Source organism: Lithobates pipiens, unplaced genomic scaffold, assembly GCF_037356315.1.
Source record: "Lithobates pipiens isolate NorthernLeopardFrog02 unplaced genomic scaffold, aLitPip1_a1.2 Scaffold_10, whole genome shotgun sequence".
Lineage (NCBI taxonomy): Eukaryota > Metazoa > Chordata > Amphibia > Anura > Ranidae > Lithobates > Lithobates pipiens.
The window spans coordinates 174,748,270-174,763,796 of NW_027507686.1; the positions used below are offsets into that span (position 1 = coordinate 174,748,270).

At 49.0% G+C, this 15,527-nt stretch overlaps 1 protein-coding gene across 1 annotated transcript in view; it reads left to right on the forward strand.

The window, feature by feature from the left end:
- Positions 1-15,527, forward strand: part of LOC143925921 (mucin-2-like) — a 230,350-nt gene that overhangs the window by 181,885 nt on the left and 32,938 nt on the right. The window contains exons 41-45 of the mRNA XM_077450216.1: positions 1,560-1,735; positions 9,014-9,083; positions 9,202-9,314; positions 11,320-11,351; positions 14,125-14,302. Of these exons, the coding sequence (XP_077306342.1) occupies positions 1,560-1,735; positions 9,014-9,083; positions 9,202-9,314; positions 11,320-11,351; positions 14,125-14,302 (569 nt within the window). The remainder of the gene's footprint in view (positions 1-1,559; positions 1,736-9,013; positions 9,084-9,201; positions 9,315-11,319; positions 11,352-14,124; positions 14,303-15,527) is intronic.

The following is a 15,527-nucleotide window of genomic DNA, read 5'->3' on the forward strand; positions in this document are numbered from 1 at the left end:
AAGGAAGGGTTCTGAAGGCCTTAAAGAAACCCAGCACGTCATCTTGCATGTGATGTCAACAGCCCCAGCATCCTGATCACAGGCAACCCCTACTAATACTTCATATATCTTCAATGCACAGTACATTAGTGTGATGGCTACCCCTCACCCCCCCCCCCCCCCCAGATAGCTAAAAACATCATTGTTTTCAGTGGATACTCATCTAGAAGGCAGAATTTGCTTGTTGCTTAAGGAACCCCTGGAAACTTCAGAAGCGAACATTATGGCTCCACAGAACCATGGTTGAGAAAGTCTACTCTATAGTATTCCCCTGAGCTCCTCCCCCAGCAACTACATAAAAGGTAAAGACAAGGAGGAGCAGAGGACCTGGGCCAGCACAGAGAGTAATGAGACAATTCCAAAATAGGAGAGGGCTATGATGTGCAGGGAGGAAGGAGGCTGTGCTAAAGAATTAACTAATCAATTTTTCAAGCAAAGTCAAAGGCACCTTGCACGGGAATAAAAAAATATTTTTAAAAAGGAAAAACACCACAAGTAACAATTTCAAATATTGCTGTTATTGACAAGGACTCAGTAAAAAAAATATACATATATAATGGTTTGAGGTCAATTGTGTTTTATTTTTTTAAGTTTATGCAAGTTTATGCATTTTTAACAAATGCAATTGTTATTTTAAAAATGCACATTTAATACATTTTGTGCATTTGACACAAGATTTCTGGAACAATATGGATTTTCTTTAGAGAGAGCACAGCAAAGGTTGCTTCAAGCTGAACTCCAGAAATTCAGCCACTCTCTAAAGGTGTGCAGGCATACTGGGGATTAAGTCTGAAGTGGTGCATGCCACCTCCTGGATTTATCTAATTTATTTACATCTGAAAGTTTTATATTAGCTCCAAGAGTACATACTCTCTGGGCACTGAGAGGAGAGACTCTGTCTTCTCCACACAGCATCTCTGCTTTCCCCTCCCCTCTGCTGCCCATCCACACAAGGCTTTGTATTGTATGAATGGGCTCACAAAACACAAAGTGCAGTCAGGAAAGATTGGACAGGAGGGGGTACAGCAGTTTCATTTGACTATGCAGCTTCAGAAGCTAAGTGCAAAAGGTCCAGCATTGCGATAGCTTTACGTCCTGTGTTCCATAAAGTTGTAAATAAAAGAGATAAGTCTACAAAGTGACATGCACCTCATTGGACTCATAGTGAGTCTGCATATATTACAAAGTAGCTGAATTCACTTTACACTGTCACCTTTTAGATACCGTCTCTGATTTAGAAAATTGGATAGAATAGACTAAAAAAGTGTGATGGGACACTGACTTTCTTTTATTTACTTAGTAAAGTAAGACTTTATTTCACTAACCAAGCCAGCATCTGTACACTATAGCAGTATGCAAACAGAATAATTCATTTTATTTACTATGAAACAAAAGAAAAATAGCACCATCAATTATGGGAAAAATAACTCTTTTTTTATTATCAAGCATTTGTTTAAATGTTTTCTCATAAACCAGCATAATCCTTTAAACCTTCTGTTTTTTTTTTTTTTTTTCTAAAGGACATTTCAGCAATGCCACAAGGTTCAGCCTCCAGAACATTTCTACCAGGCTTGTAATTTTGATAGTTGCCATGTACCCAACTCCAACATAGAATGTAGCAGTTTGCAGCAATACGCTCAGCTCTGTGCAGATTCAGGAGTCTGCATTCAATGGAGAGATAAAGCTTCAGAATGTCGTAAGTTATCATATTTAGTTATCTGTTCTTTGACACCACACAGCTTATTATGTGATTTGTACTTATAACCAGAGATAGGCAAATTTCCCTGGGTTCTGTTTTTACACAGTTTTGCAAAGTTAAAATGAACTTTGTGTTGAAAGTTATTGAAGTCTATAGGGATAAACCTTGATATTTAATTTTGGGCCCTTGAAGGGATAATAAGCATGGGTGGCTCCAAATAATGTTTTGGGGTGTGTGTGAATATAAGCGGGGAAGCCAAGTCCCTGACCCTGTTATAATAAATTCAGACATAAAATAAGAGAGAGAGAGAGGGGAGGAGAAGGGAGAAAGAGAGAGTAGAGAGATGGGGATGGTGGGAGGTAGTGAGAGAAAAAGAGCAGGGGAGAGCAAGAGAGGGAAGAGAAGCAGGAGGGGAAAGGCAGAGACTAAAAAAGAAGAGAACTGGACAGATGGGATCTCTCACATGAACACAAGCTAGGGCTGGGAGCAGGAATCTGAAGATGATGCCACACACAACCTCTGATGCCATGACCTCTGAGGAGGAGACCAGTGGTCCATCTAGTCAAAGAAAAAAGAACTGTGCACCAGTCAGTCACAGCCAGTATGTGATCAGTGGGTGGAAGACAAGGAACAGGACACCCAAAACATTTGGCACTGTTCATGCAAATTGCATGTCATGGTTATGCAATGATCATCGTCTGGTTGCTTACCTCCCCTCATGTGTTCTGACTAAGAGGCCAGCCACTTCCACCTGGTGGTTTTTATAACCTCTCCTCTAAGCATGGCTCCACCCCAGGCCCTATCAGGGAACCCTATATTAACCTGTGCAACGCAAGCCAACAGTGCTGATCAACCATTGTATATTCATTGAGTGTTTGGCTTCCTGGTTCCTGCTTGCCGTGTCCTCTATGTTTGACTCTGTTACCGACCTTGGCGTGTTCTCAACAATTCCTGTCTGCTTGTGACCTTTACCTTTTGCATGTCCCTGGCCATCCCTGTCTGCCTGGGACCCTGAACCTTTGGCGTGTACTCTGTTGTTCCTGTCTGCTAGTTGACCTGACCTTTACCGTATCACCTTACTATCCTTGTTGTTCCAGCCTGCTGCTTCCTTCTCCTGTAGTCTACTGTGAGAGTGAGCTGTGAAACCCTAGGGGCCGCGACCTGGAGCCAGACTGCAGCGAAGTCCATCCTCACCACTGGAGGCTCTGGCAGCAGTCATTTCTAAGGTCCACTACCTAATGGTGCACTTCCGACTCCTATGGAGTGCATCTGTCACTTGGTCTTGGGTGACCTGACATTGCATCATCATTTTGACATGGGTACCCCTGAGTCTTCTCCTCTCTCAGGGAAATGTGGCAACGAGTAAAGGGGGGGGGGTATTTCAAGGATGAGCAGTGGCGGAATTATCAGGGTCGCAACAGTCGCAAGTGCGACTGGGCCCTGTAATTCTCGGCCACTTCAGGGGGCCCACCGGCAGCCCGCCCGCCGCCCGAGGGGCCCACCTGACTGTCCGGCCGGGGGTGTGCGTGTGCGGTGTTATTAATGTCAGGTTCATGCCGTCCTTCACCAGCGTGAGAGAAGTGCTCGGTTGGCTCCGCCCCCGCCTCCCTTACAGTCGCTCTGGATAGGCGGGGGCGGAGCCAACCGAGCACTTCTCTCACGCTGGTGAAGGACGGCATGAACCTGACATTAATAACACCGCACACGCACACCCCCGGCCGGACAGTCAGGTGGGTCCCTCGGGCGGCGGGCGGGCTGCCGGTGGGCCCCCTGAAGTGGGCGAAAATTACAGGGCCCAGTCGCACTTGCGACTCTGCGACACAAAAAAACCTTCAGCCAATGCAGTGAAGGCACTCTCTGAAGCAAGGAGCAGCGGAGGCACGCTTCGTGGAGGAACTTTACGTCACTCTGCAGGATTCACTCTGCAGGATTCTGAGGAGGGGGAATCGATCATCATCATCGACTGATTGGCGGTAAGTCACCACCCCCCCTCCAGATTGTGCCAGCCCGCCACCCCCCTCCAGTGCCACCACCTGCCCTCCATTGCCACCAGCCCACCATCGCCCCTCCAGTACCACCCCTCCAGACTGTGCCACCCCCTGCCCTCCAGTGCCACCAGCCCACTACCCCCCCCTCCAGTGTCACCAGCCCCCCCCTCCAGACTGTTCTACCACACCCCCCAGACTGTTCCACCCCATCCCCCCCCCCCCCAGACTGTTCCACCCCATCCCCCCCTCCAGACTGTTCCACCCCATCCCCTCCTCCAGACTGTTCCACCCCCCCCCCCCCCGACTGTCCCACCCCATCCCCCCCTCCAGACTGTTCCACCCCATCCCCTCCTCCAGACTGTTCCACCCCATCCCCCTCCAGACTGTTCGCCACCACCGCCCCTCCAGACTGTGCCACCCCCTCCTTCCAGTGCCACCACCCCCCCTCCAGTGCCACCAGCCCACCACCCCCTCTCCAGTGCCACCACCCCCTCCAGTGCCACCAGCCCACAACCCCCTCCAGTGCCACCACCACCCCTCCAGACTGTGCCACCCGCCCTCCAGTGCCATCACCACCCCTCCAGACTGCCACCACCGCCCCTCCAGACTGTGCCACCACCTCCCTGCAGTGCCACCCCTCCCTCCAATGCCACCACCACCCCTCCAGTGCCACCATAGTGCCACCAGCCCACCACCCCCCCTCCTCTGCCACCACCCCCCTCCAGTGCCACCACCACCCCCCTCCAGTGCCGCTACCCCCACCTCCCTCCAGTGCCACCACCCCCCCTCCAGACTGTGCCACCACCACCCCTCGAGTGCCACTAGCCCACCACCCCCTTCCAGTGCCACCACCACCCCCTTCCAGTGCCACCACCCCTCCAGACTGTGCCACCACCCCTCCAGTGCCACCACCCGCCCTCCAGTGCCACCAGCCCTCCACCCCCCCTCCAGACTGTGCCACCACCACCCCCCCTCCAGACTGTTCTACCACACCCCCCCGACTGTTCCACCCCATCCCCCCCCCAGACTGTTCCACCCCATCCCCCCGACTGTCCCACCCCATCCCCCCCTCCAGACTGTTCCACCCCATCCCCTCCTCCAGACTGTTCCACCCCCCCCCCCCCGACTGTCCCACCCCATCCCCCCCTCCAGACTGTTCCACCCCATCCCCTCCTCCAGACTGTTCCACCCCATCCCCCTCCAGACTGTTCGCCACCACCGCCCCTCCAGACTGTGCCACCCCCTCCTTCCAGTGCCACCACCCCCCCTCCAGTGCCACCAGCCCACCACCCCCTCTCCAGTGCCACCACCCCCTCCAGTGCCACCAGCCCACAACCCCCTCCAGTGCCACCACCACCCCTCCAGACTGTGCCACCCGCCCTCCAGTGCCATCACCACCCCTCCAGACTGCCACCACCGCCCCTCCAGACTGTGCCACCACCTCCCTGCAGTGCCACCCCTCCCTCCAATGCCACCACCACCCCTCCAGTGCCACCATAGTGCCACCAGCCCACCACCCCCCCTCCTCTGCCACCACCCCCCTCCAGTGCCACCACCACCCCCCTCCAGTGCCGCTACCCCCACCTCCCTCCAGTGCCACCACCCCCCCTCCAGACTGTGCCACCACCACCCCTCGAGTGCCACTAGCCCACCACCCCCTTCCAGTGCCACCACCACCCCCTTCCAGTGCCACCACCCCTCCAGACTGTGCCACCACCCCTCCAGTGCCACCACCCGCCCTCCAGTGCCACCAGCCCTCCACCCCCCCTCCAGACTGTGCCACCACCACCCCCCCTCCAGACTGTTCTACCACACCCCCCCGACTGTTCCACCCCATCCCCCCCCCAGACTGTTCCACCCCATCCCCCCGACTGTCCCACCCCATCCCCCCCTCCAGACTGTTCCACCCCATCCCCTCCTCCAGACTGTTCCACCCCACCCCCCCCCGACTGTCCCACCCCATCCCCTCCTCCAGACTGTTCCACCCCATCCCCTCCTCCAGACTGTTCCACCCCATCCCCTCCTCCAGACTGTTCCACCCCATCCCCCTCCAGACTGTTCGCCACCACCGCCCCTCCAGACTGTGCCACCACCTCCCTCCAGTGCCACCACCCCCCCTCCAGTGCCACCAGCCCACCACCCCCTCTCCAGTGCCACCACCCCCCTCCAGTGCCACCAGCCCACAACCCCCTCCAGTGCCACCACCACCCCTCCAGACTGTGCGACCACCTCCCTCCAGTGCCACCACCCCCCCTCCAGTGCCACCAGCCCACTACCCCCTCTCCAGTGCCACCACCCCCCTCCAGTGCCACCAGCCCACAACCTCCTTCAGTGCCACCACCACCCCTCCAGACTGTGCCACCCGCCCTCCAGTGCCATCACCACCCCTCCAGACTGTTTCACCACCCCCCTCCAGACTGCCACCACCGCCCCTCCAGACTGTGCCACCACCTCCCTGCAGTGCCACCCCTCCCTCCAATGCCACCACCACCCCTCCAGTGCCACCATAGTGCCACCAGCCCACCACCCCCCCTCCTCTGCCACCACCCCCCTCCAGTGCCACCACCACCCCCCTCCAGTGCCGCTACCCCCACCTCCCTCCAGTGCCACCACCCCCCCTCCAGACTGTGCCACCACCACCCCTCGAGTGCCACTAGCCCACCACCCCCTTCCAGTGCCACCACCCCTCCAGACTGTTTCACCACCCCCCTCCAGACTGCCACCACCGCCCCTCCAGACTGTGCCACCACCTCCCTGCAGTGCCACCCCTCCCTCCAATGCCACCACCACCCCTCCAGTGCCACCATAGTGCCACCAGCCCACCACCCCCCCTCCTCTGCCACCACCCCCCTCCAGTGCCACCACCACCCCCCTCCAGTGCCGCTACCCCCACCTCCCTCCAGTGCCACCACCCCCCCTCCAGACTGTGCCACCACCACCCCTCGAGTGCCACTAGCCCACCACCCCCTTCCAGTGCCACCACCCCTCCAGACTGTGCCACCACCCCTCCAGTGCCACCACCCGCTCTCCAGTGCCACCAGCCCTCCACCCCCCCTCCAGACTGTGACACCACCACCCCCCCTCCAGACTGTGACACCACCACCCCCCCTCCAGACTGTGACACCACCACCCCCCCTCCAGACTGTGACACCACCACCACCCCTCCAGACTGTTCCACCACCCCCCCTCCAGACTGCCACCACCGCCCTCCAGTGCCACCCCTCCCTCCAATGCCACCATCCCCCCTCCAGTGCCACCACCCCCCCTCCAGTACCACCAGCCCACCACCCCCCCTCCAGACTGCCAACACCACCCCTCCAGACTGTGCCACCACCACCCCCCCTCTAGTGCCTCCACCACCCCTCCAGACTGCCACTAGCCCCCTCTAGTGCCACCACCACCCCTCTAGTGCCACCACCACCCCTCCAGACCCCTCCAGACTGTGCCACCACCCTTCCAGACTGTGCCACCACCACCACCCTTCCAGACTGTGCCACCACCACCATCCCTCCAGACTGTGCCACCACCACCACCCCTCCAGACTGCCGCCACCCCTCCCTCCAATGCCACCATCCCCCCTCCAGACTGTGCCACCACCACCACTCCTCCAGACTGTGCCACCACCACCACTCCTCCAGACTGTGCCACCACCACCACTCCTCCAGACTGTGCCACCACCACCACTCCTCCAGACTGTGCCACCACCACCACCCCCCCCAGACTGTTCCACCACCCCCCTCCAGACTGTTCCACCACCGCCCTCCAGTGCCACCCCTCCCTCCAATGCCACCATCCCCTCTCCAGTGCCACCACCCCCCCTCCAGTACCACCAGCCCACCACCCTCCCTCCAGACTGCCACCACCCCTCCAGACTGTGCCACCACCACCCACTCCAGTACCACCGCCACCCTCCTCCAGTACCACCACCCACCCTCCGGTACCACCGCCACCCCTCTCCAGGACCGCCACCCCCCTTCAGTACCACCTCCAGTACCACCGCCACCCCCTCTCCAGTACCACCACCATGCCACCCACCTCCAGTACCACCGCCACCCCTCTCCAGGACCATCATGCCTCTCCAGTACCATCACCACCCTCCTCCAGTACCACCACCCAGCCTCCAGTACCACCGCCACCCACCTCCGGTACCACCGCCACCCCTCTCCAGGACCGCTACCACCTTCAGTACCACCACCGCCACCCACCTCCAGTACCACCATCAGCCCCCCTCCAGTACCACCACCACCACCCACCTCCAGTACCACTGCCACCACCTCCAGTACCACTGCCACCCCTCTCCAGGACCACCACCGCCACCCACCTCCAGGACCACCATCCCCCTCCAGTACCACTGCCACCCCCCTCCAGTACCACCACTGCACTGGTGACACAGGTTTCACTCGGGACACAGGCTGCACAGAAATGTTTTACTTTGTTCTACAGTGGAAAAAAATATAGTATCAAAATCATGCTTTTCGGGGGGGGGGGGCCCTTCCTGATTTCTTGCATCGGGGCCCTGAGGTTTCTAGTTACGCCTCTGAGGATGAGTTAATGCACATTATTAGCTGAGGACCTGGGGCCTGAGCACAGGAATAGCCTGCACTGCAATGTGAATATAATGGTGGTTTGCATTATAGGCAGGGACCCAGGGGATAAAAGTTTTATAGGGGTGGTTAAATAGCCAAAAGTTTGAGAAATCCCCATGATTCAATGCAAATCCTTGGTAGCGGCAGACCCAAACCTTATCCACACTTATAACCGGGTATAGTATATAAACTAGGTAAAAGTGTAATAAAGGTGACTTAAAGTCAAATATAACCCCCATATCACTTGCCATGATATGCAAGAAAGTACAATGATTTTAATGAAAAACTACCTGCTAGCAATTTTTGTTACTGTACATTTAACTTTTTTTCCTACCTTAAACTGTATTATTCCAATTATCTGTTTATAGTACAATTATTTTCCTTTGAGTAGCACTGCTCTGGAGCCCACAATCTGTAGTCATTCCTGCCTTTACCTACCTTTTTCTCTGACACAAAAAACATAAGAGGAATACTGTAAATAGAAAGTGGCACCTTTCTTGCTACTTGTGTGCATAAATGTTGGAAGCATTGTAGAAGTTCATTGCGTCTCTCAGCCATACATTTTTTTCCTTACACATCTCAACCCATCAATCTGTAAAGTTTCCTTTGACACCTAAGATGGGAAAGGTGCCACTTTCATCTACAACCATGAACGTTGTATTATTTATTGTAACATTTGTTGTAACATTTATTTCTTTCAGCTATTACTTGCCCTTCACACAAAGTCTACAATGCATGTGGAGCAGCTGTACCAAATACATGCCAATCCACGTAAGTGTATAGTACCAGTATTTTATAAGAAGAAGGTTTTATTTTGGATTTTTTTTTTTTTTATATATATTTTGCAACTCTGAACAAAAAACATGATGCAAAATTGTTTATCTTTTAGTCCGGAAGAGATTGAACAAATGAAGGATGATAAACGTATGGTTGAAGGGTGCTTCTGTCCATTCGGTACCAAGCCTTTCAGTTTTGCTGTGGATGTCTGTGTATCTACCTGTGGTAAGATATCTGTACTTTTCTACCTTTTAAACTTCTTTAACCAGTGTATGATTTTGTAATATGGAATTCCATGCAAATAATAAACCATTTAGATGAACACTTATTTATCTAGCATTTTTATCTGTGACTTCAGCATTACAAACTGCATTGGAGTAGAAATGCGCACCTTAGCATATGCCTTATGGAGGCATGGGTCTTTCTTTGGCAAAGTTGGAGGAAGTTTATTCCATATTGTATTCATATAAAAAAACTTTTATTAGCTGGAGAAAGTCCAGCCTGGTATAACATGTAGACTGACATCTTGCTTACTTTTTTAAGAGGTTTATGTTTATTACATTTTCAGTTAAACAGGCATCTTGCTTTGTTAATGCAAGTGTACAGTATATGCCTTTAATTAAAGCAGAAGTAAACCCATCCATTTTCCAGTTTACATAAAGTTTCATTTTCGACACGTGTCAGAAATGTAACACTCCCATTAGTTGTGCTGCTAACTAAACTGTCAAACCATCCAATGGTTGGTGTCATAACTGATCACATGTGCAGCATCATGACAATTGTAGATTAAACAGAGGCAAAGATGGCAGTTTCCTAGGCTGAAAACAATAGGAGGGTTTACTTTAAGACAAGGGCCAAGAAGAGTTCCTATCTCAAGATACTGATGGGAACTGAGGTTTTCTGTAACTTCATTGCCCAGAAAATTGAGGTTTGTTGCTGCCCCGTGGTAATAGGTAAAAAGTTCATCATATTGCTAATAAAATGTGAAAACAAAAAAATATCACGTGAACTCAATCCTCTAGTCCTTTCTAGCCTAAATTAAACTACATCCAATTTTCAGGTAAGACCTTTTTGAGGCACACAGGACACATACACATTGCTCTATGCCTTAGCTTTGACCAGCAAACAACAAGGAAACAGTGGGCCACTGGTAGCCGAAAGGAGCCCAATGCTGTCAAGTTATTTCAGGGGTGTTAGTGTACATTTTGGCTAGCAGGGAATAGAGGGTGGGAGAGGTCAAGTAAACTGAACAGCCATAGAAGATTTATTATTATTTAAATATACATTCTTCATAAAAGCTTCACAGAATAGGTGACCCTCGTAGGGTATTAATATAGTAACGGAAGCAAAGGATTTTCGGGAGTCCCAAGCTCTGATTGGTGTTTCATATATCGTTATAGGAAATTGTCAATTTGTCAACATTGTACCCATCCTGTTTTTCCCCTCCTCCCCCTGCCAACAGGAACACATTGTTCCTGTGCATTATCCTGACTATCAGAAGACTATTTTGGGATGACACTAGTAAAGTAGGATTCCTGCATGCTCACAGATCTCTAACTATAAGGATACCAAACAAAGTATAATACAAACAGTTCTCTAGCTTAGTCCACAGAGGCAGCTTTGAGGTTTCAGAATATCCACCTCAGTGGTAGATTCCTGCAGAGTTCTACATAGTATATCCTCTTCTCCAGCCATGGATCAGTTCTTTAACCCAAAAGACAGAGATAGAACAGAAGAGGAATGCACAAACATACTTCAACCACTCAAATCTTATTCAGATAATTTGGTTCTAACATGCATGGTCAGTGTGCTCAAGCATGCAGGTGTATGTCTATGGTGAAAGGAAGGGGAAGTGCCAAGATGCTTAGGGGGAAATATTAGAATATGTTCAGAATCATACAAAAATAAGTTTGTTGTTTACCCCAAAGAAAAATCAGAATCAATAAGTTCATAAAAAGATAAGGGTTTTTATCTGGACTTGGTTGTCCTATATCTAGAGTTCTGATGTATTCAGTTTGTGTTCCTGCACATCCTGTTAATTAACATATTTAATATTTTATATAAATTACATTATATACTGTAGGTTATAGTAATGTCCACAGACTGGTTAAAGCAGGTCTATTCTGATAGGATATGCTGTATACTGTATGATAGCACAGTAAACATATGAATAGTTGTCTGTAATTGATATTGAAGCTTAATGCTTCACTGACAATCTTGTTTGTTTCAGGATGTGTTGGACCAGACAATCTGCCAAGACAGGTATGCTTGTTATCTATACTTGCAATTTTCCATAAAATATTTATGATTCCACAGATTCTCATGCTGATAGTCTAATAGACATTTCAGTTATGCCGGAAGGTTGACCAAGGTCGACTATAATTACATAATTATATAGTCAGGTTGACAAAAGACATATGTCTATCAAATTCAACAAAGTGAACCATCAGATGATCCAAAGGCAGATAAAAAAAGACCCAGATTAGAGAATCTACATCCATATAATTTAATGAGAGCTTCAAACAAACATGCAAGAGTCCAAGGTAATTTAGTGATAAAATTGATTCAAAGCAAAATAAAGCCACTGCGTTTCAGGTCTAAACACACTCCTCCTTCATCATGGCTTAAGAATTTTGACTGCGTGTAAATGGACTCAGCAAAGCAGATGCTTAATGAATCTGCTCTGTGATTTACTGCTTGGAACAGTTGTAGAAGGGCAGGTTGTGCCAGTATAAGTGAATGTAACAATGAAATACATTGATTTTATTCTTCTAAGAATCAATTTTATTATTAAATTACCTTGGGCATTTGGTTGACACCCTCATTGGATTATATCTGTCACAGATGAGGTCTGGATAGCATCTATGATCTGGGTAGAGGGAAGAGGGCAGTAAAACAGGTGGTGAGCTAAGCGAGAACATTAGCAGAGAATAATGGGGGATGCTGTATTACTGGAGTCTGGGACAGCAGAAGCTTTTATAGCCAAAACTATGGAATACATTTGGTTTGAGAAAGTCATTAGATGAGAAGGTCAGAAAGAGAAAGTCAGATGAGGAAGATAAGGACTCAGTGGAGGAATATAGCTATGAGAGCAGTACAGTCCACAAGCGTACTTATCCAGTCTGGTCAGAAATGGAGTTTGAGGACAAGTCTGCAGACACTGATCAGCCAGCTAAAGTGCCAGAGAGTTCATCTCAGTCGGCAGGAGCCCCACAATGTAAGTGCAGGACCCTGGTTAGGTGTGGGGGGGGGTAAAAATCCCAGCCAGGTTACTATCTGCATGTTTTACCTGTGCTTGCTTGGGTTTCCTTCTGCCGCGTACACACGAGCGGACTGTATGGCGTACTTAGTTCGTCATACAATCCGACGGACAGTCCGTCGTACTTTCGACTGAATGGACTTGACCACACACGGATGCACAAACAGTCCGTCGAAAGCTTGCGCGATGACGTGTACAGCACGTACGACGGGACTAGAAATAGGAAGTCCAAGACACAGCAAAGCACCCTTCTGCCGTGTAAATCCTTTCTGGGCATGCGCCATTCTTAGTCCGTCGAACTAGCATACTGACGAGCGGATTGTCCGCTGAAACCAAAGTACGACGGACAGAATTTTGAAAACTCCGAAATTCTTAGTACGCCGGACTGCACGCTGAAAAAGTCCGCTGAAGCCCACACACGAGCGGATTGTCTGCTGAAATGTGTTTCGACGGACTAAGTACGCCATACAGTCCGCTCGTGTGTACGCGGCATTCCACACTCCAAAGATGTGCTAGTAGGTTAATGGCTTAAATTGACCACATTTTGCCAGTGTGTATGTGAGATAGGGACCTTCAATTACAAGCTCTTTGACGGCAGATGAATGAAAAAGTAAAGTGCCGTGTAATCAAAGGTTAATTATAAATGCCTCAAATAAATAAAAATAAATGGTGATCCTACCAGCCTTGGCTACTTCTTCTCAATGTAGAATAAATACATTTAAGCTTTCTTTATAACTAAGGTCCTCAATGTTTTTTATTGATTGAACTCACTGAAGTCAGAGATCAAAATATCTGTAGAAATAAGCACAGTTTGAACTTTTTTTTCTAATATAAATAACATTGCCTTTTCTATTGTTACAGTTGGAGGCTGCAGTGTACAGTAAAAAAAATAAAATTAAAATAAAAGTAATAAGTCATGAAGTGCAAAAGTCAAGCATATTGCAACTCGATCTCATATAACATAATAAAATCTCCTTTTCTCTTCGATTTTTGACCTAGACACATATTTGAGAGTGCTTAATACTAGATAAACCATTGAATACAAGTTTTCACACAAGCATTTTAAAACAAATCTGAATACCACACTGTTTCGGAGCATTCCAGCAGGGTGGAATGCCAATATTTTATTAGACCATGGACGGTTTCTGTTAGTCTGTTTAAAGGAGAAGTAGCCAAAGCTCTTTTAACCCTATTTCTGCTGTGGGTTATAAGAGGGCACTTAGTTTTGCACTCCTGTGACTCAGATTCATCTGACAGCGGGCTAAGGTCTGCTGTCAGATGACATCACTCAGCTGCTCTAGACTCTGGAGGGATCCTGACTTTAATATTAGCATCTGCCCAGATTCCCAACCTGCAGCTGGCTCAGGTTCTCAGTGAACTACTGAGAGCCTGAGCCAGCCGTTCCTTCCCGTCCACAGCCCAGTGCTCCAGTGAGCTTTGGACGGGAGCAGAGAGCCAGTGACTTCTGTTTACAGAAGACCCAGAACTGAGCAAGCAGTGGTATTTGATCGCTCAGTTCTGAATCCACCTGATGCTGCATCTACCTAGGTGAGTGTGTATGTTTGTTATTTTGAAATCCTGTACTTCTCTTTTAATAAAAGCTGAAGGAAAAAAAAAGAGAGTGGAAATGTTTTCATTTTTAACTCTCGAAACAAATGACAGCTAGAGTCTGATTGTTGCCTTTCCCTACTACCAGTTTTAAAAATGAAAAAAAAATAAGCAATTATGTGATCTGTAATTGAACATTCTCATAAGTTTGGTTATTTTTCACTACAGTATGGAGAGGAGTTCCAGTTTGATTGCCAGGACTGTGTCTGTAGAGAAGGTGGTAGTGGCATAATTTGCCAAGAACATAAGTGCCCCATGCTGAAGACTATCAAGTGTGAACTAGAAGGTTTCTACCCCATAACTCAGAACAACCCTGATGATGTTTGCTGTCAGGAGACTTTGTGCAGTAAGTTCTGTTTATAATATATTTTCTGCCTTTCTTCCAAGAAATGTTTAGCCTGTTAATCTTATTGCCCCACACTACATATCTTTAATGTTCACCCAACTAAGATCAATCAATCTCGTACTCCTAGTCTCATTAGTGAGGCATATCTGCTACAGTTTGAAATTACCCAGAGATTTTCAGCTGTATGCAATAATCATCAGTCAATGTTTATGGGTACCTAAAGGATATGTTTAGACAGTTGTGGCCATCTCTTCACAGTTACTGTGTATTACATATTGGCTGTGACAGCAAAAAAAAGCCTCTTCCTTTTAGTTTGAATCATAGGCAAGGAGACTTTCGTTGTCAGACTTGAGAACTGGGGTTGTTCCAAAGCCTATTCTCACTAAAAGACTGGATTAAATGGACACAGTGCAGTAACCTTGTAGAAAGGAGCTGGGATCACTCAAGTGTGTATTTAGACTAAATGTTACAAAATATTAGACCATGGATCACAGACGCTAGTCTATTATGATATATATGATTATTTCAAATCCTTAGGGTTAGTGTTAACATGCTCAGAACTGCTTCTCTCTCTATACAAGTATATGGAACTGCAAACGCAGTTTGAGGCAAGTCAATTGCAAGTTAGAAGAAGGTCAACTACAGGTAAATGCACCTGTCAATGAATTCTGATCAATCTCAGAATTGTCTCAAACTGATACAAAATGCATGCTGCATTTTCCCAACGGAGCCTGTTCACACAGGCCATTAGAAAATTAAAGTGGTTGTAATCTTAAGACATGAAAAATGAACAAAGCACATCCCACTATAGTGTGTACTAGTCTAAATACAACACACTGAGTCTGATTTCTCCCTGATCTCTCTGCTATCTGCATCAGTCACTGAAAAGACTCTAAGCCGACACAACAACCTGGAGGTAGACAGATCTCCCCCCTCCAGAACTCGACAGGTGACTCACAGCCCAGCTCTCTATGCTTTTTCTATGAGCCTGTTAGAGGGGGTGTGTCCCTTTCCTCCACTCAGCTATCACATTACACTACAGCTCTGTGTTCTAGCTCTGCAGTGTGTAATGTTAGATCCCCACCCCCTGCTTTCCAGAGCTCAGATATGCTGTGTAAAATGTGTGTTTTAGAAGGCTGTAGAGGAGAGATCACTGCAAATTAACAGGTACAACTTGTGCAGGAGGCCTTTTATCATCTCTGCGTATCTCCTGAGTCTAGTCACT